This window comes from Ctenopharyngodon idella, chromosome 7 (assembly GCF_019924925.1).
Source record: "Ctenopharyngodon idella isolate HZGC_01 chromosome 7, HZGC01, whole genome shotgun sequence".
NCBI classification, from domain to species: domain Eukaryota; kingdom Metazoa; phylum Chordata; class Actinopteri; order Cypriniformes; family Xenocyprididae; genus Ctenopharyngodon; species Ctenopharyngodon idella.
In genome coordinates, this window is record NC_067226.1 from 34,462,281 (window position 1) to 34,489,348 (window position 27,068).

Consider the following 27,068-nt stretch of genomic DNA (forward strand, 5'->3'; position numbering starts at 1 on the left):
ACTGGTAGTGTCACCTCACACATTCCCACTCAGCCCAATAGAGTGCTCTGCTATGCTCTTGTATTGCCAGGAATAGGGGAAAAAAAAAAACATGCCACCACTTCCTGTGAGTGAGCTCATAACAAATCAGCACTCATTTCCAACCTTGACGTATTGGCTAATGGAAACATTAAGGGCCCTTGGTCAAATAACATCATGCCAGGTACATCAAGTGGAGACTTTGTGGCATTTGACAAAGAGAGCATCGTGATGTATCTACAAAGAGCACAGCGGATTGTTTCAAACACAGCAAACAGTGGTGATCGTCAAATCACAGTCTTGCATCTTTGATTGTGATTGTTTGTTAGTCACATTTCTCAAGCAATATGGGGAACAAGAAAGATTTTTCTGAAGATGAAAAGCATGAAATGGTGCAATGTCTTGCAAAAGGAATGACAAAAGCTAATACTTTGTGAAAATTGAACAGAGATTATCGAACTGTCAAAAGATTTGTGATTGACATGGAGTACAGAAGAACTCAGTCAGATAGAGGCTAATTAAGGATTTTCTGTCAAACAAATTAATTGTATTAAAAGGGAAGCTATAAAAAAGCCAGTGTTGAGCGGCAAACAGGTATTTGAAGCTGCTGGTGTCTCTGGAGTCTCATGAACCTTTCCATGCAGGCTGGCAGTTGTGTGTAAAGTTGCATTTCAGCCACCTCTACACTAAGCTCACAAAGAGAAATGTTTAAAGTGGCTGTAAAAAAGCATGAAGATTCATTGGTAAATAGTTTCATTCACTGACCAATGCCATACTACAATAGATGGTCTAGATTGATGGATTTCTGGATAGATGCCGAATAGCCATCCTATCCCAACAACATTGCGATGTCAGCAAGGAACTAGCAGGTGATGATTTGGGCTGGAATGAGAGAGATGGAAGGTACCTTTAGGGTCCCTGAGAGTGTCAAATTGATTTCTGCAAGATATGTGGAGTTAATAACTGACCATTTTCTGATATGGTATAAAAAGAAGGATAGTGCCTTCTGAAATAAAAGTATTTTAATTCAGGACAAAGCACAAAAAAACACCACAGCAATAAAGCTGTTTGAAAATGTATTTCTGCAGCCACTTTAAATGTCTCTTTGTGAGCTTTGGTTAGGAGTGGCTGAAATGCAACTTTACACTGCCAGCCTGCATGGAGAGGATCTTGAGACTCCAGAGACACCAAATAGCTGTTACCTGTTATACTATCAGAAAACTGGACATTTTTTTTACATTTCCAGAACCAACACTAAATATTTGGAGAATGTGCTTATAACAAAATTCTGTTAGCTGGGAAGGGACTTTAAACTTGATTTCTTGTCTGTATGCAAACTTTTATCATAGTAATAAAGATGTTGGAGCAACACATTTGTAAACTGCAAATCCTACAGGGATGATTGTAAACTCTCCGGACCATTGTGACCATCATTCACGACTTCTACAGAAATCAAATAAATTCAGAGCAAATGTGATCCCATAATGGATTTTTTTTTTTTTTTTTTTTTTTTTTTACAATTAAACATTAAAAAATGTATTCCCTTGTTTTACTGTAATGGCAGTAACAATTGCATCAAGCAAATCTCCATCTTTAAAAAAGGTATTTGGGTAGTTTTTAGTTAAATATATTTTTTATATAGTATTATGCATGTTTATTTCATATTTTTTTTAAATATTAGTTATGTTTATTTTGTTTTACAATGATACTTTTGCCCTGCTTTAAGTTATTGGTCCTAAAGAGACTTTTATTTTGAAGTGCGGTTCAAGCAGATGCAGAAGATGATCACAGATGGACGAAGCTACAGAATCACAGAGTCATGGAGGTAATTAAGAGAATTAAATGCAGCGGGAAATGAAATCAGGACATGTAGTTGTTTTATTTTAGTATTTTTGTTACTGTTTGATTTAGTTGTTTAGACTGTGTAGGAAATGAGGAACAGTTGAAACATGCGTGTGACTCACATCTGTCCCATGATTTTTGTTCCTCACATGCACAGTTTCATCCTCTTCACTTGGGTTAAATTTGAAGGACTTGTGGTTCTCTAATACAGCTCCATTCGACGTTGAATAGCTTCTTGTAATTGTATGTCTGTAAAACTGAACTTTGATGTTTGTGATCTTTAGTCTGTGCTCTAAAAATTGACATTTTAAAACATGGGGTCCTTTAAGGTTATGCAATTCATGGAAATGTGCTCTGTGGTCAGCAGGGTACAGCTGATAAGAGATAAAGGGCTCTTTAACTCTTACGCCACATTTACACTGAACATTTGGCACAGAAGCGCTTCTTTAGTGAGATTTAATTATATTAAATTATATTTTATTATTATATTATTATTATATTTTTTATTTAATTTAATTGTAATTTCAGTGTAAATGTATTTATGACACCTCTGAGCAGCATTAAACAGCCTGTGAATCTTCAATATACACTTACAATTTACAATAGCAGGACATCTTATTAAGCTATAGGCTAAAGTATGCAGCTCTGACCCACCTCAGCCCCCTATATCAAAGTATGAATGAAATGAAGAACTGAAATAACTTTTTTTTATTATTATTTTGGTAAAAAGGCAACTTTTATCATTTTAACATTTAAAATTAAGTTGATCTGCATGTTCTATAGCAGGGGTGTCAAATCCAAACTCAGCAAGGGCCATGCCGAGTGTTGTGAATAAAATCAGGGGCCGGACATATATATTTAGAGGATTTTTTTTTTCATTTATTGAAGAAACATAAGTGTATTAATAACTATATATATGTATGTATGTATGTGTATATATATATATAACCTCACAAAATTAAACCATATTTATTAAAACAATGAGGTTTTAATTTTAAATTTGAGTTGGAACACATTTGTGTCACAGCAGGCTTTTTTTATCTTCATCAAAACAAGAAATAAGACCAGCATAACTGCATAAAACAGTACTTTAAAAACAGCAATTTCGATTTCAGAAAATAATTTTGATAAAGCAAAATAGTCAACAAATTATAGATATAAATACCACATGGTATATAGACAACAAATGGTATCTGATATTGTATTATTTGGCTTATTTTGGTAGCTCTTACTTTGAAAAGACAACTTTAAATTGAAAGGACACATGCACTTGGCATAATGCCAACTGCCAGTTAAACAAAACAGTAGGCTACTTAAGAAACAGCTCATGGATTTTAGGAACAACTGTTTGATAACATTCAACAAATGGTAGGCTATTATAGATAAATGGTACATAGATAACAAATATCTGAAATTGTATTATTTGGCTTATTTTAGTAGCTCTTACTTTTAAAAGACAACTTGAACTTGAAAGGACTCATCACACAGTTTCTGCCAGTCTCATGTTAATCTTGAGTACCTTGTAGAGTAGTAGTGCATCCTTCTTATCTCAAAAAAGTCTTTAGTTTTATCATATTTATAAAAGATAAATGTCCTGTGAACCGATCTAAAGTGTGACGAGCTGTCACAAGCATGCACAGCTCTTGTGTAGAGATCGGCTGCAAGCTATCAATGGTCAGCCAAACAGATGTATTTAAACACACAATACACCATTGCATTATCCATGGATAACTTTTATATCACTATAATGAATATAGCGTATGAATAATGAATTTATGAATTCACTACAGTCGTGTTGTTTACACTGTATGCACTTAGGCGCCTATTGCCAACAAAACAGACATTTGAAGCAGTTTTACTCTCCACCTGCGGTTCCGACTCATGACCGGGATCATTGCCGCTGTAACCGCTCCATCTTTCAGTTTCAAATGATCTGTAAATCCAGCGTAGAACTGGGTCTTGTTTATAAACCATAAGCGCTGATCCTGAGGGCTCGAGCAGCTACGGAAAAACACAAGATATTCTCCATTCATTTTAACCAATAAAAAAGTGATTGCAACTATCAGTTTCTATGGTTATTTTAATAACAAATGTCGAGAGCGCATCAATGTATTGCGTGAGCACAAAAATCTCAGCTCTACTTAATGCTGGGTTCTTTGGGAAGCAAGTTTATCTTTCCCTCACAACGAAAAACACACTTCTTTGGTGACATCGTTGATTTCGTGAAGTCCTGTGACCTGTGCAGTGCTGCCGACGACTTACGTAAAGCCGAACGCACGTTGATGGGCGTGCTCTTGCTCTCTCGCTCAGGTCAACGTGTGCGCGCGCCCTTCTGGGAGAAGTGCCCGTACAAGGAATTCCAAACTTGTTGGCATCACTCAGGCACATACTCGAAAAAAAGACCCCGAATCCTGTAAGGATTTGGAAGAGATTTTTTGGCACAGAGATACTCTGTCATACGTCTAACTCGTGTTTTGAAACTTTGGCCATGTTTAGCATGAGAATCCAACTCTTTAACAGTGTAAATAAGTCAGAATACATGAAATAGCATTATACCCCCCCTTTAAACAGCGCACGGGCCACATTAAAGTGATGACAAGAATTTGTTTGCGGGCCTGATTAAAAGTCGTGGCGGGCCGTGTTTGGCCTGTGGGCCTTGTAATTGACATGTGTTCTATAGCATTAAGGATGTGTTTCAGCCGTGCATGGAACATATTTACTCCTTGTCTTTATAAACTGTGAAAATATTAACTATTTATAGGCGTTAGAATTTCTTCAAGTTTTAATGACTAGTTTTTGTTTATTTGTGTATGTAAAAAGCAAAAAGTGCTCCAACTGTACATGGTTTACTCTAGCTGCTGAGAAGGGTGCTGAGAAAGTCAGTATATTTATGCATTTACATTTTATATATCTCTGATATGTAGTTTAGTACATTTAGTTTGAATTACGAGTAGATTTAACTTGTTTATATAAGATGTTAATTTGTCATGTAGTTGTTAAATAGACAATTGTTTTGTTGCTTTTATTGTATAATTGTAAATTTCTCCCATGAAGCACCAACATTCTTGTATTTGCTTGTTTTAGCTCTGATGGTGTGTTGTAGAGTCAATGCAAGAAAAATAAAAAGGAACAAACGCAAGCGTCAGTGCAAGAGCAAAGAGCAACCTCCCAGAATGATGTAAGAGAATGATTTTATGCATTACTAAAATTATCTGTTAATACAAAAATGTGATTGGGTCAATGACGTGACGGGTCATTTTTTCTTCCAAAGGCCTTAATAATAGTAAAAAACAAAGATATAACATCCAAAGTATGTAAGTCAGTATAACTAGATCTCTTTTATTGAATTCAAAGGGTTTTAATTATATTTTGCTACATATAAAGGTATTTTAAAGATTTTGAAGTGTCAAAAGGTCATTCGGTTTAACCGTCCAAAGGCCAATACAGCCATTTCATTTGTGATTAAAATAACTTAAATGTAATTAATGTATATATTTTTTATTCTGGCATGATTTTATAACATCATATATCAATATAGTGCAAAATGGTATTAAAATTATGTGTAGAAGTCGTTGCTTTGTTATGAGAAAGAATGTCCGGAGAAATGAATTTCATTGATGTCATTCGGAGTAACCGATATAAAGGGACCATTTTGGATCAAGTCATGCATTCACTGTCATGTGACAGGATGTGACATCATTTAGACACCTGCAAAGGACCACATGGTCGTGAAGCAAAGTTACTAACTCTCTCTTAACTAAATTCATGTTTTCACTTGCTCATACGCACGTTCCGAAACATCAGGTCATTCGGTGCAACCGCTATAAAACATGGAAAATGTTGTAATATTTTAAAAACTTGTACTAAATATAAAATGATTGATTGTCCTTTTGCTAGCTAGCTAGATATCAGCCTGTTAGCATTGTTTGGAAATATCATCATTCGGTAGAACCGAAATTTTGGTTAAACTGAATGACTTTTTTGTGACAGATTTTGTCCATCTTGTAAAAAACGACAAAAGCAGTATTAATTGATCATAACAACCTCATAATCTCATTGTTAACACATAATAAAACTTCAAAATTAATAATATCTCCATTAGGTTTCATTTTTTACACTTTTAAAAACCTTATTCGTCAATGACCCGATTATTGCATTATGAATTAAAGTTGGTTTAAGAGCAAAACTTGTGTATCATAAACTATTAAAATAAAATTGTTTAATCTACATTTCAGCAATTGTTAGTATTATTAGAAACATGTATTACAAATTGTTCAGTACAATACATTTTAATAAACAGTTTTTTCCCCTCTAGATCTGTGTTTAATCATCTTGAAAATGAATTGATCGCCCTCTATCTGAGAGATTTCCCTCAGATCCAGCAGAGTATGGAGAGAGTGTGTCTTCTCATCCGCACATTTGAAGAAGATTTCAGACGTGCTTCTGAAGCCGTTACTAATGCAGGGAATGTGGAAGTAGCTGGAGGCTTCATGATGGGTTTGGGGTTAGTTTTAGCTCCAGTTCATCTGGGCATTTCTGCTCTTATCACGGGATCAGCAGTAGTTGTGCTTTCAGGAGCTGCAATCAGTGATAAACTCTGGAACAAGAAGATCAGGAGCCAGCAGGAAAAATTTATACAAGACACTGAAGCTGAACTTTTAACATTTCAGTATATAATCACCCCTCTGACTGACAAGATGAAAGACATCAGTCAGCGAGTTGATGAAATATTGAGAGACCTCAATAACCCAGAGCGTGATGTCGGGTATTTGAGTAAATATTTTTCATCTGCCGGTGAATTAGTGCGCTTCATACAGATCTATGACATTAGTGTACTGGCTGCGCAGATAAAGTCTCAGACGTCATGTTTGTTCGGAGCTCATTTGATCAGACTTCTGCCAGTTAGGATGGCGTTCGTTGAGATGTGGATAGAAATGGTTCAGTTACAGAATGTCATGGATAAAATGACTGAAACAATAGACAGAATAGCAAACCAACCTGGTTAATATGAAGGAAATAAGAAATTTCATTAGTTTGAAGTGCTCTGAACATTCAATTGTCATAAAAACTTTAATGTTTCCATCCACAAAAGATAGAATTAAATATAATTTAGCTATAGTTAAACTTGATTTATATTTCTTGATATAAATTCACATGTAAGATTACAAACAGTGCTTTTGCTTTGCATTATTGATCAAAAGAATTGTCATTTTATGCATAACTACTTATTCAAATGTTGTGTTCCCAAATAAAATGTGTACATTTTTGTTTATACATTTTAATGCAAAGTGAATGTAAAGTGAATTACGTTATTTTCTTTATCTTTAAAATAGCTGTTTGTTTTGATAAATTTTAGGGCTAAAAAGGGAAAAATTATCTATATTTTGTTTGTGAATGCAGGTACTATTTACACCCAACTACCAGGAAAAATTACAATAAGAGAAAACAAATGTTTTATATTGTGTGCATGTATTTATTGTGGTGAAAAACTGTTGTAAGTTGTTGAAACTGAACACTGTTGCTTAAAAACAGCTTTTGAATGACAGAAAACAACATTTTACACAATTAATGTATAAGTATGAATATGTTCATTTAAATGTTGTGCTGTTATTCTCAACTGTCTTGTCTTGTATGTCAACACTGTGTACATTGAGGCCATCTAGTGTTATGAAATGATAATTAAAAAGAAGCCTGACATATTACTGAAACACATGCTGAAGAATGATCTGCATTTTAATATCACTGCTGATGTCAACATTACATTTAAATATAACTAAAGGATCTTCAGCTGTTTCTGACATTTTCTCTTTCTTGTTCTCATTAGTTATCTCTGTTTGCAAACATTTTGTCTGTAAAACATTTTCAAACATGTCTTAGCTAAATCTATTCACTCTTGTGTTATAAATTGTTTCCCTACTCTTACATATGCCCAAAATAAGCATTAAAAATTAAGCATATTACAAAATAAGCATTTAAAAGAGTGTTTATAGCATGTATATATTGATTTTATAAAAATAAGTGAATTGGTGGGTCAGAAAGTGTTTTAATGTTCCTGAAAGAAATCTCTTCTGCATTTATTTGATCAAAAATACTGTAAAACAAAATATTATAATTAAAATAACTGTTTTCTATTTGAATATATTGTAAAGTATAATTTATTCCTGTGATCAAAGCTGAATTTTCAGCATCATTACTCCAGTCTTCAGTGTCACATGATCCTTCAGAAATCATTCTAATATGATGATTTGATGCTCAAGAAACATTTATTATCAATGCTGAAAACAGTTGTGCTGCTCAATATTTTTGGAGAAAATAGGATAATTTGAATAGAAAGTTCAGAAGAACAGCATTTATTTGACAGAAAATATAGTGTAACATTATAAATGTCTTTGTCACATTTGATCAATTTAATGCATCCTTCATGAATAAAAGTATTTCGCCAAAATAAATTCATACTGAAATTGAACAGTGTAGCATATAATGATTAAAACCTCTATTCTGATTAAATCAATATCAAAGATAAATATTTCATTATTAAACTAGCTCCAACTGAAGCTTTTACACGTTACATGCCAGCCCTTTTTAGTCTAGGGGTAATGGCATGGCAGTAACAAATTTTGGAGAGAGAGAGCACAGGATCGTCTTGTCTCCCACCCCAGTAACACACATCCAGAACCAATGAGCTTAAGAAGGTATTTATTAAATCAAATGTAAAAGATGAAGGGAAAACATAAGCTTCAGGAGGGGGCAAAGGCCAACACAACAAACAAAAAGTTTCTAACTCAGTTTTAACCATAACTTACCTATACATAACCAAAAAGAAAATAAATAACAAATGAACTTGCCTATCTTCCTGACTACACATAACCAGGAGAAAAGCAAAGGCACCCACCTCCCTACAGGTTTACTTGAAAGAAAATCTTAAGTTCTGAACAAAACAACATATAAGTCTTCAACCACATTCACAGCAGCACCAATGGGTAGCACTTGTCATTAACAGAAAACAGTAGTTATCTGGGGCAAGACAAAAGAAGCCCATGTGGCAAACTACCATCTACAACCCTCTCAGCTTGCTGTGAGACAGTGCTGGCTTTATATGCTGGCTTTCTCCTGGCTGCAGCCAATCAGTGGATCTGAGGTGAATGGGCAGCAAATCAGCAACAGGTGAACCCAATTACCTCCTTGAGAATGGTAGCTGTAGACATGTAGAGAAAACAAAAAAAAGAAAGAAAAAGAAAAGCTCGCAAAAGCACACAAAACAAATGACAAATAAGATAAAATCTCAAGACGTAACATACACAAGTGTAATAACATGATGTGAAGAAGTTGATTTACATGAGATGATTATTATGATATTTATTGGCTGGAAAAGAGAAAATGAACCCTGTTTTTTTGGAAACGCATTTCTTGCCATTAAGCGAAGTTTATTTGCAGTTTTTGCATCTTGGAAATTCTGCCTTTGTGAAATTCACACTGTACCACAATAAAAATGAGAATAAAGCAGAGTGATGTGTCTTTATAAGCAGTCATTTGTGTGAACTGACTTCATACATCCACTAAAAATCATCAAAACACCAGCTGATTTAAACACACTGACACTTCAGACATGATGAAGAAAAGTGACATTAGTGAAGCGTTTGAGACACTTGATGTCATGAAATGACATTTTAAGTGTGACTTAAGAGTCTAACCCCCAGTTTCACAGACAAGGCTTAAGCTAGTCCTAGACTAAAATGCATGTTTGATCTGTTTTAACTGAAAGCAACTTATACTGACATATCTTAAAATATGTCAATGTCATTGTTTTGTCTCAAGATGCACACCAGTAATGTTTTTTTCTAGTGTACGTTTATAAAAGATACTTAAATATCCTAATTGAACTAAGGCCTAATCCTGGCTTTGGCTAAGCCCTGTCTGTGAAACCGGGCCTAAAAGAGTTACTTCGTATATCATACCTCAAAGATATTTAAGCTGATTTCACAAAAGAACAGATGCATTAATGAATTCAGCAGTTGCTTTTATTCTAAGTGACTTACGTTTCATCCAAGCTACACATTTGATCAGTAAAACCAAACTGTGCTCTGCAGAGAAAGCTTAATGAACCATGGATCAGATCTCTGAGATGCTCCCGCCGTCCTGCAGTTCTTTCAGTGAATCACAAGAATGCAAATGAAGAGAGTATCAACACCTATTTTTTCCTACTTTGAGGTAAGAGATGTGGACAAATACACAAACACAGAGGAAGTAAAATGTAAAAAGGGTTGTTTTTAAGAGAAATACACAAATGATGTGCTGAATGAGGGATGAGATCAGATATAATAATCACACTGTTTAAAGCTGCAGACAGAAACATCAGACTCAGGACAGAAACACATGACCTCTAAAGTAAGAACAACTCACATGTTCATTCTTCAAACACAACTAGACTTTGAGATGTTAATATTGTCTGAATGATTGTGAATTTTGTTATTCTGCTATTTTTTAAATTACATGATCATGTTTTACTCCAAGATGAATATGGGATTATCTGAGTTTTTCAATGTGTTTCTTCCTCAGAAATGGAGCAAACTCTATATTTCATTCTTCTTCTCATTGGTGAGTGTGTTTGTTGTTTTATTTATGGTTTATAGTTTCATCAGGTTTGACTCTGTTATGAAAAGCATTAAATCAAACCCTCTCTTTCACAGCTCTCTGCTCCGTATCTGAATGTGTTCAGCGTCAGTATCACTTTATAAACGTGAGGAAGACCTGGACTGAAGCTCAGAGATACTGCAGAGAGAATTACACAGATCTGGCCACCGTTGACAACATGAACGACATGATCGAGCTGAAGAAGAGTGTGAATGATGAACGTCGTCAGTATGTCTGGATTGGACTGCAGAGGACGGGTGTTAATAAATGGCAGTGGTCTTCAGGTGATCCTGTGCTCTACCAGAACTGGGCTCCTGGACAACCAGACAGCGGAGACGAGTGTGCTGTGATGAAGGGTGGACAATGGAATGATGTGTCATGTATTAACAGCCAGACTTTCATCTGCAACAACAGTGAGTTCAGCTATTTAAAATTACAACCATTAATTTATAGATGCACCATATACCAAATATAACGACTCCAGAACATTTACTTCTGATTAGAAAAAACACGCTTCAATTGATGCCTTAATGTTTAATATCTTCTTCACAAAGTGTCAGTACCGCCAACATCATACAACAGTTTGTCTCTCAGTGATCTAAAAGTGTAACCTCACAGCGCTCTCACTGTGTGCTCATACTGTGGTCACAATGTGAGATCACCCCAGCTAGAAATGTTATTGCTCAAAGCACAGAACATTACAATAATAATGAACACAAACAACTTACAGAGCTCTTACTTGTTCCACCTGACTGCTGCAGATTTATTTTGGTGTCGATTGTGTTGAAATAGAAACTCATAAATCCGAGTCTGAGGACGTGAACTGCTCCAGGTAGAAGCTCACGGGTTTCCATCTCATAATTATAGTTCCTCATGGAGTGAACGCAGCATGAGCTCATTGTTTTGGTTCAGGAGGAACTGTTAAAGGCGGCTGCTGTTTGTTTTTGGCTCTCGGTGACCGAAGTCTGTAACTCTGTATAACCTTATGAAACGCTCTGATGACGTGTGATGCAGGTGTATATGCAATGATTTATCAAAATTAAAACATCACAAAGAATTTTTTTTCCTTCAAGTAGGCTAATTATGTTGCCTAAAGAATTTATTTCATTTGTACAGAGCCGCTAAAGGGACATGGTGGAAAAAGTTTGGGATGGGAGGAAAAAGTATTTTTCAAATCTTTTGCGTTTTCTGACAAAACCTGTTGTGAGTTCAGACAAACACTTCCTGTTTAATTTCCCTCTGGCAGTGGTTCAGACAGCTCTGTACATTAACAATGGAGCAGTTAATAGAGTTTGATTCTGAACTGAGACTTAAATATAAAGAAATATGTTCAGTGTTTAGTTCAAGACACGGTTTTGACGTCAGTGAAAGACACCTGAACGAATAAGTTCAGTAAAGTTGACAACATATTCACAGATTTGAATTTCCTGGATCAATAACTTGTTAGTTTTTTATGAGAATTTTTATGATTTGTATTTTTTTTTTATAATTAAATAAAAATCAATAACTTCACTGTAGCACACTGTACTATCATCAAATTCAGTTCACACATCACTGTTCTCCTGCTGGTTATACTCAAACACTTAGTTTGATAAAATGTGATTTTGCATAATTTGACGGATTTTTTATTATGCAATAATAATAATGATAATGCAAACTTCACTGTTAAAAAGCACATTTTATCAAACTAAGTGAGGAGAGCAATGATCTGTGAACTGAATTTGGTGACAGTACAGTGTTCAACATTGAAGTTATTGAATATTTTTGTAGTAACACTTTTCAGGTTTTGCACTTTGCAGACGGTCCCTTCAGCTCCTGCTCATAGAGATCAGTGTATTTTGTACAGTGTGGAGGAAGACTCGTTTTGAGGAAAATTAGGTTGTATCTCTTGTCTATAATTAAAAAGAGATGTTATTGTGTTTTAACAAAGTTTAGCTCACGAGTTATTGATCCAGGAAAATCAAATCTGTGAATATGTTGTCAACTTTACTGAACTTATCCTTCAGGTGTCTTTCACTGACGTCAAAACCGTGTCTTGAACTAAACACTGAACATATTTCTTTATATTTAAGTCTCAGTTCAGAATCAAACTCTATTATCTGCTCCATTGTTAACGTACAGAGCTGTCTGAACCACTGCCAGAGGGAAATTAAACAGGAAGTGTTTGTCTGAACTCACAACAGGTTTTGTCAGAGAACGCAAAAGATTTGAAAAATATGTTTCCTCCCATCCCTTTTTTTTTCCACCACCATGTCCCTTTAGGGGCTCTGTACATTTGCATATCTTAAGTGAGAAAAATATATAAATCCAGAATTTTTGTAGACAAAATGTGTAAATGTTTTAAATGTGTCCATTTGTAAAATAATAATAATAATAAATGTGTAAAAAGAACAATACACAAATGTATTCTGATAAACTGTTTACAGATATTCTCTTTATCAAGTAGTCTAGGTCAATTAGATTTTAAACCAGATTGCAAAACTACCACAAACATAATAATAAAGGTAAATGAATTAATTGACTCACTGTATTCCAAATGAGTAAAACAGATCAGAGATGTATTATTACTCTCATCATCAATATTCCTCCTTTTCAGATATCTGAAAAAGCAGCAAATTAATCTGAACTCTTTTATCTTCAATCGTGGAGGTCTGAGCAATCGGGGTCTTTTGTCTGGTGCACATGGATGTTCAGACCCCAGACAATATATGTGTTAAAATAATGTTTTAAACACATGTAGCTTACTATTTTAAACACTTTATTATTATTTTTTTATGGCCTTCTGCCATTGTTGTTTTCGCTCTGCACGTGAGCTGCGAATGGATCGCAGAAATAGAAATAGAAACCAAATCATCAACTAGGCTTTATCGTTGTTATCTCAGTAAGAGATAAGATATCGCCCATCCCTAATTGGAAAGTAATGTTACTTTTACTTGATTAAATATTTTTTCAGGACTCTTTCCACCCTGATGACAGGTTTAAACTAACACTCATTCTGTTCACCTGTAGGTGTCGCTATTACCAAAATTATTATGCTACTTTTTAAAATCATCATGATGTTCATAATGTTACTTCATGTTAAATCTTTAAAATAATCCTGAAGATATTGAGAAGATTCAATATATCATCAGCTGTAGAAACAGTCTTTGAATGACACGTGTTTCTGATGTTTCCACTGCTGCTCCTGTTCACATCAAACCATAAAGCAGCATAAGAATAATGAACATTTTTTTTAATTTTTTTTTTTTTTAATTGTTTTTCTTAAAGTGAACACAGGACTCGTCTTTGAGTTACTGCAGACAGAATCGCACTGATCTGGTCAGTGTGAGGAACCAGAATGAGAATCAACAGGTTTAGAAGTTCATCAATGATAGTCTCATATCTGGTGATGTCTGGATCGGTCTGTTCAGAGACTCATGGCAGTGGTCAGATCAGAGTAACTCCTCATTCAGATACTGGTATCCTGGTGAACCTAATAATGATGGAAACTGTACACTTTTCGAACACGACACTCAGAGACGATGGGGTGACGCCGTTTGCAACATCAAACGTCCTTTTGTGTGTCATGAAGGTGAGCAGATCCTCACAAAACACACACAATCCGTCCATCACCTCCAGATATCTTAAAGTTCACACTACATGTCTGACATGACAAATTCCTCCACAGTGTTTGTTCTGCATGTTGTTTTTGATCAGTCTCTCTCTAGTTTCTGCTTGTGGTTTGTTTTGTGTCCAGATAAACTGATTCTGATCAAAGAGAATCTGACGTGGTCTGAAGCTCTGAGATACTGCAGACAGAATCATACGGATCTGGTCTCGGTTCATTCAGAAGAGATGCAGCATCGTGTGATGAATGTGGTTAAACGGGCGTCTACTGAGTTGGTGTGGTTGGGTTTACACAACTACTGCAGCATGAACATGTGGCTCTGGTTGAGTGGAGAGATCGTGTGCTATCAGAACTGGGCTCCAGGGAACGGAACAACACCGGAAGACTGCCGCCTCGAGAAGAGAAAAGGAGCAGTTCAGTCTGGAGGAGATCAGCGCTGGATCAGCCTTCCTGAAACTCACAAACTCAACTTCATCTGCAGCAGAAATGATGAGTGAAAAGACACGTGAATGTTTGTGTGTTTACTTACATTCACTGTTTTCATCATTATTTACTTTCATTTGTTTGATTTGTTCTTTAGTAAATTCTGAGTGAATCTATTAATTGTGTTTTATTTCTGTATGTTAGTTATCATGACATAATGTGATCTTTTCAAAGTTTTCTAACATTCACGTTTAATATTTTTAGATGTCTAAAATGCAAACACAATATATGTCTGTTTTAAGAATCTCTTTGCATATCTTTTGTGTTTATGTATTTGTTTTTCACTAATATTATCTATATCAATAACTGGTGGAATGTGATTCTGTGAGCAGCAGATCTTAAGAATAATATTATTTGTGTCTCAGCAGAATGAAATCTGGTTTATTCTTAGAAAGTCAGAAGTGAAGTGATGTCACAATGAACTGTCAATTAAATCTAACAAATATGTACAATTTATATTTGATTTTTGATGTGTTTGTTTGATATTTAAGATATGATATGACTTACAAAACATGAAAATTTCAGCTGCATGAAATAAATTCTTAATGATGGTACATCACTTTATTTTATTTCACAATGTATACACAATGTAAACAAAAATAATAATAATAATAAAAATAATAGCATGTTTTTTTTTTTTTTTTTTTTTTTTTTTTTTTCAAAGTCACTGTTAAAGTCACACTTGATGAAGCATTTTTATCAAGACAGAAAATATATTTTATAGTTTTGATTCTGCAATAAAATGTTACGATCACCAGCTGGTGTGCCCTGGATGTCCACCAGAGGGCACTCTCCTCTTGTTCATTGTCATTCTAACATGAACTACATTTCCTAGAACTCACTGACCGGATGCAGAGGCTGTTCGAAATTGCACACTAACTTACTACACTGTAAAATCCTACAGTGATTCTAATTGTAAAAATCTAGTAATCTGTACTATTCACATACTATGCCTCTTTTACTCAGAATACACAAGTTAAATATAATTTCCTCCACTTCTGCAGTTAGGCTGCACAGGCTGCAGCCAAAGCCACCAAGTACAGGTCTCTGCAGGACAGTAATGATTGATGGGCGAGGCCATAAACAGAGGGGCGTTTTTGAGAGCGTTACCTTATTTGCTCACGTCAGAGTGTGGGTAGGGTTAGGGGTGGGGTCGGGTGAAGGGGATTATTTTCAATGCATGATATATAAACACCCACCAGTTTGAAATCACCCACAAATACAGAAACGCCCACTTTTGTTCCTTAGAGACTTCATGCTCAAAGCCACTGGTAGGCAAGCCTGCAACCTTTAGCCAAAAAAACATAACGGCTAATGCTGGCTGTATGCAGGGAGGAGTTTTGAACGGCGACAAGATAGGCTGAGAGGTGCTGCACGTGATTAAGTTAACCGTTACGCTTTCTCCAATGGTAAGAGATACAGACCCTCTTATCTCCCTATAATAATACGATCTCTGCTGCAGCGAGCTCTACTTGGAGACTCGTCGAGGTGTGGAGCTCGAGCTATATCTGGCTTCGCTCAGGACTGCAAGAAGGTCTGGCTAGTGTAATGCTGTGAATGTGTTTTTGGTGGCACATTATTGTTCAATTTGCATTTATTAATGTGTGTGGGTTAGGGCTGGGCGATTTTTTCGATTAATTCGAATTTAATGTTTTGCCTCGATTTTATTATTTTTAAATGGAGAAATCGCGATTTTGAATAAAAATGTTAGCAAACTTTACAATTAGACATGTTGACAATACAGCAATGATAACCGGTAAGAGAAGTAAATGATCCGACCACATGATGGCGCGCTGATTAACGCTCTCATGTGACGCTCTATGAACGTAGAACACATCGCTAGTCTTGAGCGGCTGTTCACTCAGAAATGCGTTATTGCGTTGAAAAAATGAGACGCGGGCAGTGGAATGAGAAAAGAGCAAAGTTATTAAACGCAAGTTGAACTTTTTTTTTTTTTTTTTTTTACTTTTAACGCTGCTAAAGACGCGAGACACGAGTGCAACAGCCACACATAAAAATAGCGCAATGGAATGCCTGTAAAGAACTACTGCTGTGTGTTTGATATTTCATGTTTGCATGATGGTGACAGGCTGAAAGGTGCTGTCGTTTTCTGTTTTTACAAAGCATTTGCTGTTAATAACAGCCTATTACTGGTGTTATTTATTGCTATTACTTTTAGGCTAAGAAATATTTAGCATTTTTCTTATTTTAAATTATTTCTGAGTGTATAGGATGTGTTTAAGATAAGTTTGTACAAAATTTGCCTTCATATTTAATGCATATTTTCTGTAAAGATATTTAACAAATAACAAATCATTTGTTTTACATTTACACCATGTCGATCACTTCAGGTGTGCTGCACTTGGACTACAACTTTAACCAGATGGTTAGTAAAGATAATGTTACTTGAATTATACTGTAGTTAAGTTTTTAAGTTGACTAGTTAAACATAAAAAATCGAAATCGTGAATCGGTCAATTGTTCTGAAAAAATCTAGATTTTATTTTTTTGTTAAATCGCCCAGCCCTAGTGTGGGTAATCTATTAGGGGATGATGTGAAATGTAAACACTTGAAACGAAACCGAAACTACACACGCTGTGGCGACAATTTGAAAGAAAATAACAGGTTGTAATTAGTCTTTGTTCGGGAGTAACTACATAAAACTCAAAGTAGACTGTTTTTTCAAGTGGTAATACCATAATCTTACAGCTGGAAATTTTGGGTGCGTCTCGGTTGGATACACATTTTAAGCATGGAGTAATTATGCACAAACCGCCATTTTCCATTAGCAGTGAAGGACTTTTAAAATCTAATTTACACTGTGAACATATCCTTAAAAAAGTGTTTGAGATAACTGAATGGGTTTCGTGTTTTAAAGATGTCGACGCAGAGACTGTGCGCGTTTGTTTACATACTCTTAATGTTATATCACGTGCTTGATCATGATGAGTCGCAATAAGCCATTTTTTGGAGGGAAATGTCACAAAACAAATGTAAGGCGTGCAACAAATCAGTAGCTGCAGTACTTTTTCTCTGGTATTGTAATGATTTATTTCTTACTGTGTACATTATTACATTAAGTTACATTGCAGGCTATTGAAACGCCTCTTCTGAAAGCGGCTTCATTTTGAGTCAATCTGATTGGCTGTGGCGGGCAATGATGATTGATCAGTCTGCGAACCAATAGCAATCTTCCGTGAAAGTGAAACTGAGAGTGTAGATCACGATGAAAGAATAAGAGAACAAATGCATATACCTAATACACACAACATGTGAGATAGGACTACATGTAAAAAAATTATTAGTAGTAGTATCCTACCACTGAGCTTAAATGTTTGTATTCTTGATTACATATTAGTGTTTATTTTGTGAGAACACTGAAAAAACAAATATAGCCTATGTATTATATTTGTGGTAGCTATATACAGTATATACAGTCACCGACACAATTCAGCAGTGTCAATGCTTTTATTGTGTGATTGATTACTGCAGTGATTTGCCTGAATTACAGATATAGTTTCCACAAAAAAAAAAAAAGTGAAAAAAGAGGGTGAAAAAAGAATAAAAAGTTGCATTTCCATGTCTTTGGAACAGATTGGATTAGTCAGAACAAAAATACAAAAGCTGTCTGGGATAATTTCAAAAGTTACACCATTGTGCGCCTTATTTACCCCTAAAAGTGCATATTATACTTTAAGCTACATATTCTAAATCATGGTACAATTGAGTCCCCTTTTTAGTACCTTTAGTACCACCCCAGTGACAGCCTTTGTACCTTTTTCTGAGACGCTTAAAAAAAAAAAAAAAAAATCACAAATACATTATTATATATTATGGGATTATGGGATAATCTAATTAACTCAAATTAAATCTATGACAGAGATCATCCTCAACTCCAGCAGTGCATAAAGAAACTACAAGAGATCATCAAAACATTTGAAGAAGATTTCAGAGCTTCTACTGAAGGATCTAGAGATGCAGGAGTGACGGGGATCGCTGGAGGAGCTGCTGTGGTTACAGGATTAGGAATAGCAGGAATAGCTTTAGCTCCGTTGACTCTGGGAGCTTCTGTTGTTGGTGTTGTTGGTGTTGCTGCTGGAGCTGCTGTCGGAGGAAAGGGAGCAATGATGCTCAGAGATGCCGGAAATAAAAGTAACAGATGCAGCTCTGAGAAAAAGTACCAGATGGACAGATTAAGACAAGACACTGAATCTAAACTGGAAGAATTTCAGGATAAAATCAGCCCAATTGCTGAAAAGATGAAAGACCTTCATGAGCGTACTGAGAAAATAATGACAGACTTTAAAAACGTAGAGCAAGATGCCAGTGATTTAGTTAAGATGCGGATAGAAGTGCTTCCTAAACTGACTATGCAGATGTCTGAAATGATGCGTTTGATTACATCAATAGCACAAATTTATGGTGGGTTTAACCTTGTGCTGGACATGATCTCAGTTATTGAATATAGCAGAGCGCTCGATGACATGGACAAACTAGCAGAAAAACCCATACATGAAGAACTAGATGAAAGTGAGATCAGGTCAAAAGCAGGGAAATACATTGCTGAAATGAGGAAATCAATTAATCAGTTACAGAACATCATCGATGAACTTGAGAAAACAACACAAACTATCAGAAATTTAGGAGACAATCTGACAAACAAAACATTTTGAACCGCTGAGACAGAAGTGGATCCTGACCGAGACAGCGGATCTCGTTATATTGAATGATTTGAACAATCCCATTTGTCTACAATTACTCATGTTAACATTGCCAAATTTAATAGGATATAGTTATAGTATATCACTTATAGGGGTTTTGCTAAAGTAAACTGACATTTTAACATACAGAAATTCAAATAAGATTTCATTGTTATTGTTATTTTTATGTATGTACAGGGGCGGACTTAGTGATTTGAGGGCCCTAAGCGATTCCAGGTATGGTGTGTGTGTGTGTGTGTGTGTGTGTGTGTGTGTGTGTGTGTGTGTGTAGAAGTCGCATTATAGCGAAATATATAATTCGCTATAAGTGCGTGTTCGTGTGAGCGCGTGTTTGGGTGTGTGTTTTTTTTTTCTATTTGATTTGATTTAATTGTATTTTCTTTAATTTGGTATTGTTTTTTTGTTTGTGTTCTTGAGAACTGTGAGTGGCTATTGTTATTTTTGATTGTCTGGTTTCAGTTCAACAAGGGCTATTATCTGCTGGGAGGGTTTATTGTATTTTGTTTGTTTGTTTTATTTTGCTTAACAGGTTTGTGGGAAAGACATTTTTGAGGGGTTTGTTTGCCATGAATTTATTGGGGTTTTGTATGTTTTGTTTTGTTTTTATTTTCCTTCCCAAATGTTGAATTATCCCAAGAGAGATTGATATTGTCAAGTCAAGATACATCATTACCGGTGGCCACTGAATGCTATTTTTATGTAAAAAATTTGTACTTGTGTATTTTTCTAACGTATTGTGTGTTTTGTATGATTATATTTAATTATGTTTAAGTGTCAAATAAAGAAGATTGTTTGTGCACCTCTCTGCTTGTTCCTTCCATTTGTTTGGAAAAACCTGTAGTTGTACAAAACCATTTATATTATACAATTTACATGTTAGTTGGTACTAACCCCCGCCCGCATATATAGGACTATATTATTCTACATTTGCAAATAAACTGCATGTTAAAAATATCTGTAACCTGGAACTTTTTATTTTCTCAATGTAAAATTAAATACAATTGAATTCACAAATAAAAAAACAAATTCACAAAACAACTATTTACAGTTAATGAACTATATCTGATTACACTTCAATATTAATGCGTCAAAATTTGACAGTCATTTCTCACACTGTAGACTATCCACGATCGGTAATCTAATGCTAATCTTTTCACAATTTTTCATATTACTAAAGTAATTGCTGTTTGTGAATCGTCGGCCATCACTGTTCACTAGTGAAATTTTGATTCTTTCAAGAGATTCGTTCATTTTCAGTTCGTTCACCAAAATGATTCGTTCACTGATTCGTTCAGTGACCATTTCTTCATATTACATAAATACGCAAGCAGGTGGCGAAAAAGAGTGTCTTATGTGTTTTGTCTTAATTTACCGAACGTATTTACTTGTTAAAAAAAACTTTTATTAAAATGTGTGCCTAATCTAGACCCAACCCATTAAAGAAATAAGTGGTAAATAAGTGGTTTAGATAACCAAAGCACAAGGTTTTCTTGCATAATTAACATTTAAATTGTTTGGTCAAACATTTACACATTCATAAATCTGGGATTATGTTAAACGTGGAGTTCTGTATGTTAAATATGAATATATTAACAAGCGTATGTGCGCAGTACCATAACTGCGCTTTGCATCCGCTTTCTGAACTAGATTGACTCATATGCTAAATTACCGACCTGCCGGGTACACTCTCATTCATTTCATTCACTAACGAGATGTACTAGTTCGTTCAATTCGTTCACGAACTAGAGCTCTCTCGTTCAGTGCTAATTAATATGCTTGTTTTCAATGCTATTCCTACTGAGTGACTGAAACAATCTTTTTTTTTTTCTTTTTTTTTTTTTTTTTCATAGAATACACTTGTTTGTTCACCTTGAGTTGACAGTTTGAACGTTGTTTTCCTTTATTTTCAAGAGCTGAGATGAATTAGCCTATCCATTGTTGCTTTCAGTATGTCTAAAAAGGTAATGAAAAATGATATTCAAACTCAAATTAAATTACTTTTACATTAAATTAGCACCTGAGATTACCTTTGTCATAATTTGTATGCAACACTGCAGAAATATAAACTGTGTTTGACTGTTGCGGCTGGTTAAAGGATTAGTTCACTTTCAAATAAAAATTTCCTGATAATTTACTCACCCCCATGTCATCCAAGATGTCCATGTCCTTCTTTCTTCAGTCGAAAAGAAATTAAGGTTTTTAATGAAAACATTCCAGGATTATTCTCCTTATAGTGGACTTCAATGGTCTCCAAACGGTTGAAGGCGCCGCGTTCGTTCCGTAAGTTGAATAAGGAAGGCGTGGGACATTCAGCGTAAGCTTTTTGAAGAATACGGAATCGCGTTCAGGTGGAAGCACTTGTGATGCGATCATTTGTGCCTATAAAGCATATACATTTAGATTTTTTTTTTTTTTTTTTTTTAGAAAATGACCGATGGTTTCTCTAGATAAGACCCTTATTCCTCGTCTGGGATCATGTAGAGCTCTTTGAAGCTGCACTGAAACTGACATTTTGACCTTCAACCGTTTGGAGACCATTGAACTATAAGGAGAATAATCCTGGAATGTTTTCATTAAAAACCTTAATTTCTTTTCGACTGAAGATGAAGGACATGGACATCCTGGATGACATGGGGGTGAGTAAATTATCAGGAAATTTTTATTTGAAAGTGGACTAATCCTTTAAAGTGACAGCAGCCTAATAGTAACATGATGCCGCTTGTCCTTAAAGGGATAGTTCACCCAAAAATGAAAAATTCTGTCATTATTCACTCTTTTGCATGTTGTTCCAAACCTGTATTAATTTCTTTCTTCTGCTGAACATTTTGAAGAATGTGGGTAACCAAACAGTTGCTGGTCCCCATTGATTTAATAGAAAAAAATATACTATGGAAGTCACTGGTGACCAGCAACTGTTTAGTTACCCACTTTCTTCAAAGTAACTTTTATGTTCAACAGAAGAAGAAAACTGAAGTAAATGACAGAGTGTTCTTTTTTGGGTGAACTATCCCTTTAATGTTAATACACTTATTATTGTTATCTTGTTACAGGTCCATCTGAACTGTTCATTTTATGTCATTAAATATTTAATTTAATATTGTGCGTTTTGTACATTTACATTTTTTTTTATATATATATATATAATAAGATACAGTTTATCTTAACACCTGCACGCATCTAACAAAAAGACAAGCATACGATTACTTTCACTTTAGACATAACCAACTGTGTTTATGTAAACTTTGTGTGTATTTGACAGTATTAGCGCAATCAGGTGCTGTTTGACAGGCTTTTAGTGTGCGCGCGCTTCGGGTGTACGCGCTCAGAAAAAGCACATATCAGAACAGCACGTGAATGAAATGTTTAACCGGCAAGGCTTTAAAGCACATGCAAATAATGAACTTTTGTGATTGTGAATAAGTGCAGTGTCACTGCTGCGTTAACATGTGATATAAGGCTGCACAATATTGGAAAAAAAAACTGACATTGCAATATTTTGTTTTTCTGCGGATATATGTTGCGATATCAAATAAAATACATTTTATATTTTTCAGGTAAGTATTCAGGTCCAGAAAATGAATAATGAAATCTAAAATAGCACTGCATAGTCTTCACTTTATACATTGAATATAATTAATCTCTGTTAAAGCTGCAAAAGTGATTTTCTGTTTGTATTTTGTTGTTTGTTAACATTCATGACATGAGATATGGGGTGAAAAAAAGTGTAAGAATTTCATTTCAACAGCTCCATTAAACGTTGAATAGCTTCTTGTAATTTTATGACTGTAAAATTTTGTTTGTGATATTTAGTCTGTGCTCTAAAAATTGACATTTTAAAACATGGGGTCCTTTAAGGTTATTATGCAATTCATGGAAATGTGCTCTGTGGTCAGCAGGGTCCAGATGATAGTAGGGGTGTTGCTGCTATAGGGGTGAAAGAGATAACTCTTTAACTCTTACGCCACATTTACACTGCAAAGGTGGCACAGAAGAGCTTCTTTAGTGGGATTTAATTGTAATTGCAGTGTAAATGTATTTATGACACCTCTGAGCAGCATTAAACAGCCTGTGAAACTTCAATATACACTTACAATTTACTGTACAATAGCAGGACCTCTTATTAAGCTATAGGCTAAATTATGCAGCTCTGACCCACCTCAGCCCCTTATATCAAAGTATGAATAAAATGAAGAGTTGAAATTACTTTTTTGGTAAAAAGGCAACTTTTATCAATTTAACATTTCAAATAAGTTTATCTGGATGTTTTATAGCATTAAGGATGTGTTTCAGCTGTGCATGGATTTACTCCTTGTCTTTATAAACTAACTGTGAAAATATGAACTATTTATAGGTATTATAATTTCTTCAAGTTTTAATGACTAGTTTTTGTTTATTTGTGTAGAAGTGCTCCAACTGTACATGATTTACTGGTTGAGAAGGGCACAAAGTTAGTGATGTATATTTATGCATTTATATTTTATATATCTCTGATATGTAATTTAGTACATTTAGTTTGATTTATGAGTAGATTTAACTTGTTTATGTAAGATGTTAGTCTTAATTTGTCATGTAGTTGTTAAATAGACAATTGTTTTGTTGCTTTTTTTGTATAATTGTAAATTTCTCCTGTGAAACACCAATATTCTTGTGTTTGCTTGTGTTAGCTCTGATGGTGTGTTGTAGAGTCAATGCAAGAAAAATTAAAAGCAACAAACGCAAGCGTCGGTGCAAGAGCAAAGAGCAACCTCCCAGAATGATGTAAGAGAATGATTTTATGCATTAATTATCTGTTAATACAAAAATGTGATTGGGTCAATGACGTGATGGGTCTTTTCTTTGTCCAAAGGCCTTAATAATAATAAAAAACAAAGATATAACATCCAAAGTATGTAAGTCAGTACAACTAGATCTCTTTTATTGAATCCAAAAGGTTTTAATTATATTTTGCTACATAGAAATGTATTTTAAAGATTTTGAAGTGTCAAAAAGTCATTCAGTTTAACCGTCCAAAAGCCAATACAGCCATTTCATCTTAAAATGTAATACATGTATATATTTTTTTATTCTGGCATGATTTTATAACATCATATATCAACAACATGGTATTAAAATTATGTGTAGAAGTCGTTGCTTTGTTATGAGAAAGAATGTCCGGAGAAATGAATTTCATTGATGTCATTCGGAGTAACCGATATAAAGGGACCATTTTGGATCACTTTAACACTTCAACTTCAAAATTAATTATATCTCCATTAGTTTTTTTTTTTTTTTTACACTTTTAAAAACTTTATTCGTCAATGACCCGATTATTGCATTATAAATCAAAGTTGGTTTAAGAGCAAAACTTGTGTTTCATAAACTATTAAAATAAAATTGTTTAATCTACATTTCAGCAATTGTTAGTATTATTAGAAACATGTATTACAAATTGTTCAGTACAATACATTTTAATAAACAGTTTTTTCCCCTCTAGATCTGTGTTTAATCATCTTGAAAATGAATTGATCGCCCTCTATCTGAGAGATTTCCCTCAGATCCAGCAGAGTATGGAGAGAGTGTGTCTTCTCATCCGCACATTTGAAGAAGATTTCAGACGTGCTTCTGAAGCCGTTACTAATGCAGGGAATGTGGAAGTAGCTGGAGGCTTCATGATGGGTTTGGGGTTAGTTTTAGCTCCAGTTCATCTGGGCATTTCTGCTCTTATCACGGGATCAGCAGTAGTTGTGCTTTCAGGAGCTGCAATCAGTGATAAACTCTGGAACAAGAAGATCAGGAGCCAGCAGGAAAAATTTATACAAGACACTGAAGCTGAACTTTTAACATTTCAGTATATAATCACCCCTCTGACTGACAAGATGAAAGACATCAGTCAGCGAGTTGATGAAATATTGAGAGACCTCAATAACCCAGAGCATGATGTCGGGGATTTGAGTAAATATTTTTCATCTGCCGGTGAATTAGTGCGCTTCATACAGATCTATGACATTAGTGTACTGGCTGCGCAGATAAAGTCTCAGACGTCATGTTTGTTCGGAGCTCATTTGATCAGACTTCTGCCAGTTAGGATGGCGTTCGTTCAGATGTGGATAGAAATGGTTCAGTTACAGAATGTCATGGATAAAATGACTGAAACAATAGACAGAATAGCAAACCAACCTGGTTAATATGAAGGAAATATTAAATCTCATTGATTTGAAGTGCTCTGAACATTCAATTGTCATAAAAACTTTAATGTTTCCATCAACAAAAGACAGAATTAAATATAATTTAGCTATAGCTGAGATATATATATATATATATATATATATATATATATATATATATATATATATATATATATATATATCTTGATATGTATTTTATGAGATAAATTCACATGTAAGATTACATACACTGCTTTTGCTCTGCATTGTTGATCAAAAGAATTGTCATTTTATGCATAACAAATGTTTTATATTGTGTGCATGTATTTATTGTGGTGAAAAAATTGTTATATAGATAAACTGAAGTTGTTTAAAAACTGAACTGGAACAGCTTTTGAATGACAGAAAACAACATTTTACACAATATAAGTATGAATATGTTCATTTAAATGTTGTGCTGTTATTCTCAACTGTCTTGTCTTGTATGTCAACACTGTGTACATTGAGGCCATCTAGTGTTATGAAATGATAATTAAAAAGAAGCCTGACATATTACTGAAACACATGCTGAAGAATGATCTGCATTTTAATATCACTGCTGATGTCAACATTACATTTAAATATAACTAAAGGATCTTCAGCTGTTTCTGACATTTTCTCTTTCCTTGTTCTCATTAGTTCTCTCTGTTTGCAAACATTTTGTCTGTAAAACATTTTCAAACATGTCTTAGCTAAATATATTCACTCTTGTGTTATAAATTGTTTCACTACTCTTACATATGCCCAAAATAAGCATTAAAAATTAAGCATATTACAAAATAAGCATTTAAAAGAGTGTTTATAGCATGTACATATTGATTTTATAAAAATAAGTGCATTGGTGGGTCAGAAAGTGTTTTAATGTTCCTGAAAGAAATCTCTTCTGCATTTATTTGATCAAAAATACCAGTAAAAACAGCAAAATATTATTACAATTAAAATAACTGTTTTCTATTTGAATATATTGTAAAGTATAATTTATTCCTGTGATCAAAGCTGGATTTTCAGCATCATTACTCCAGTCTTCAGTGTCACATGATCCTTCAGAAATCATTCTAATATGATGATTTGATGCTCAAGAAACATTTATTATCAATGCTGAAAACAGTTGTGCTGCTCAATATTTTTGGAGAAAATGTGATACATGTTATTTTCTAGGATTATTTGAATAGAAAGTTCAGAAGAAAATATAATGTAACATTATAAATGTCTTTACTGTCACTTTTGATCAATTTAATGCATCGTTGCTGAATAAAAGTATTATTTCTTCAAAATAAACTCATACTGAAATTTTGAACATTAGTGTAGCATATAATGATTAAAACCTCTATTCTGATTAAATCAATATCAAAGATAAATATTTTATTATTAAACTAGCTCCAACTGAAGCTTTTACATGTTACATGCCAGCCCTTTTTAGTCTAGGGGTAATGGCATGGCAGTAACAAATTTTGGAGAGAGAGAGCACAGGATCCTCTTGTCTCCCACCCCAGTAACACACGTTGAGCTTAAGAAGGTATTTATTAAATCAAATGTAAAAGATGAAGGGAAAAACATAAGCTTCAGGAGGGGGCAAAGGCCAA

The 27,068-nt window shown here is 34.5% G+C and overlaps 1 protein-coding gene and 1 long non-coding RNA gene across 3 annotated transcripts; both read left to right on the forward strand.

The window, feature by feature from the left end:
- Positions 1 to 1,745: 1,745 nt before the first annotated feature.
- Positions 1,746 to 15,623, forward strand: LOC127516178 (macrophage mannose receptor 1-like). The gene is made up of 5 exons (XM_051900552.1): positions 1,746 to 1,843; positions 4,945 to 5,038; positions 6,176 to 10,455; positions 10,548 to 10,904; positions 14,228 to 15,623. The coding sequence occupies exons 3-5, from the start codon at positions 10,419 to 10,421 to the stop codon at positions 14,593 to 14,595; spliced, it is 762 nt and encodes a 253-aa protein (XP_051756512.1). The 5' UTR covers positions 1,746 to 1,843; positions 4,945 to 5,038; positions 6,176 to 10,418; the 3' UTR covers positions 14,596 to 15,623.
- A 192-nt stretch (positions 15,624 to 15,815) lies between these two features.
- LOC127516179 (uncharacterized) lies at positions 15,816 to 26,086 on the forward strand. 2 transcript variants are annotated; one of them, XR_007930943.1, is made up of 4 exons: positions 15,816 to 15,990; positions 18,463 to 19,519; positions 23,968 to 24,061; positions 24,777 to 26,086. It is a non-coding gene; the product is annotated as an uncharacterized LOC127516179 (long non-coding RNA). The 2 variants fall into 2 exon arrangements; XR_007930942.1 differs by having other exon boundaries at positions 15,975 to 16,115.
- The last annotated feature ends 982 nt before the right edge of the window (positions 26,087 to 27,068 follow it).

Coding starts and splice junctions, on each gene's coding strand:
- LOC127516178 (XM_051900552.1), top strand. CDS start 10,419: ATGGAGCAAACTCTATATTTCATTCTTCTTCTCATTG. Junction 10,456..10,547: donor TTTCATTCTTCTTCTCATTG/GTGAGTGTGTTT, acceptor TCTCTTTCACAG/CTCTCTGCTCCGTATCTGAA. Junction 10,905..14,227: donor GACTTTCATCTGCAACAACA/GTGAGTTCAGCT, acceptor TTTTGTGTCCAG/ATAAACTGATTCTGATCAAA.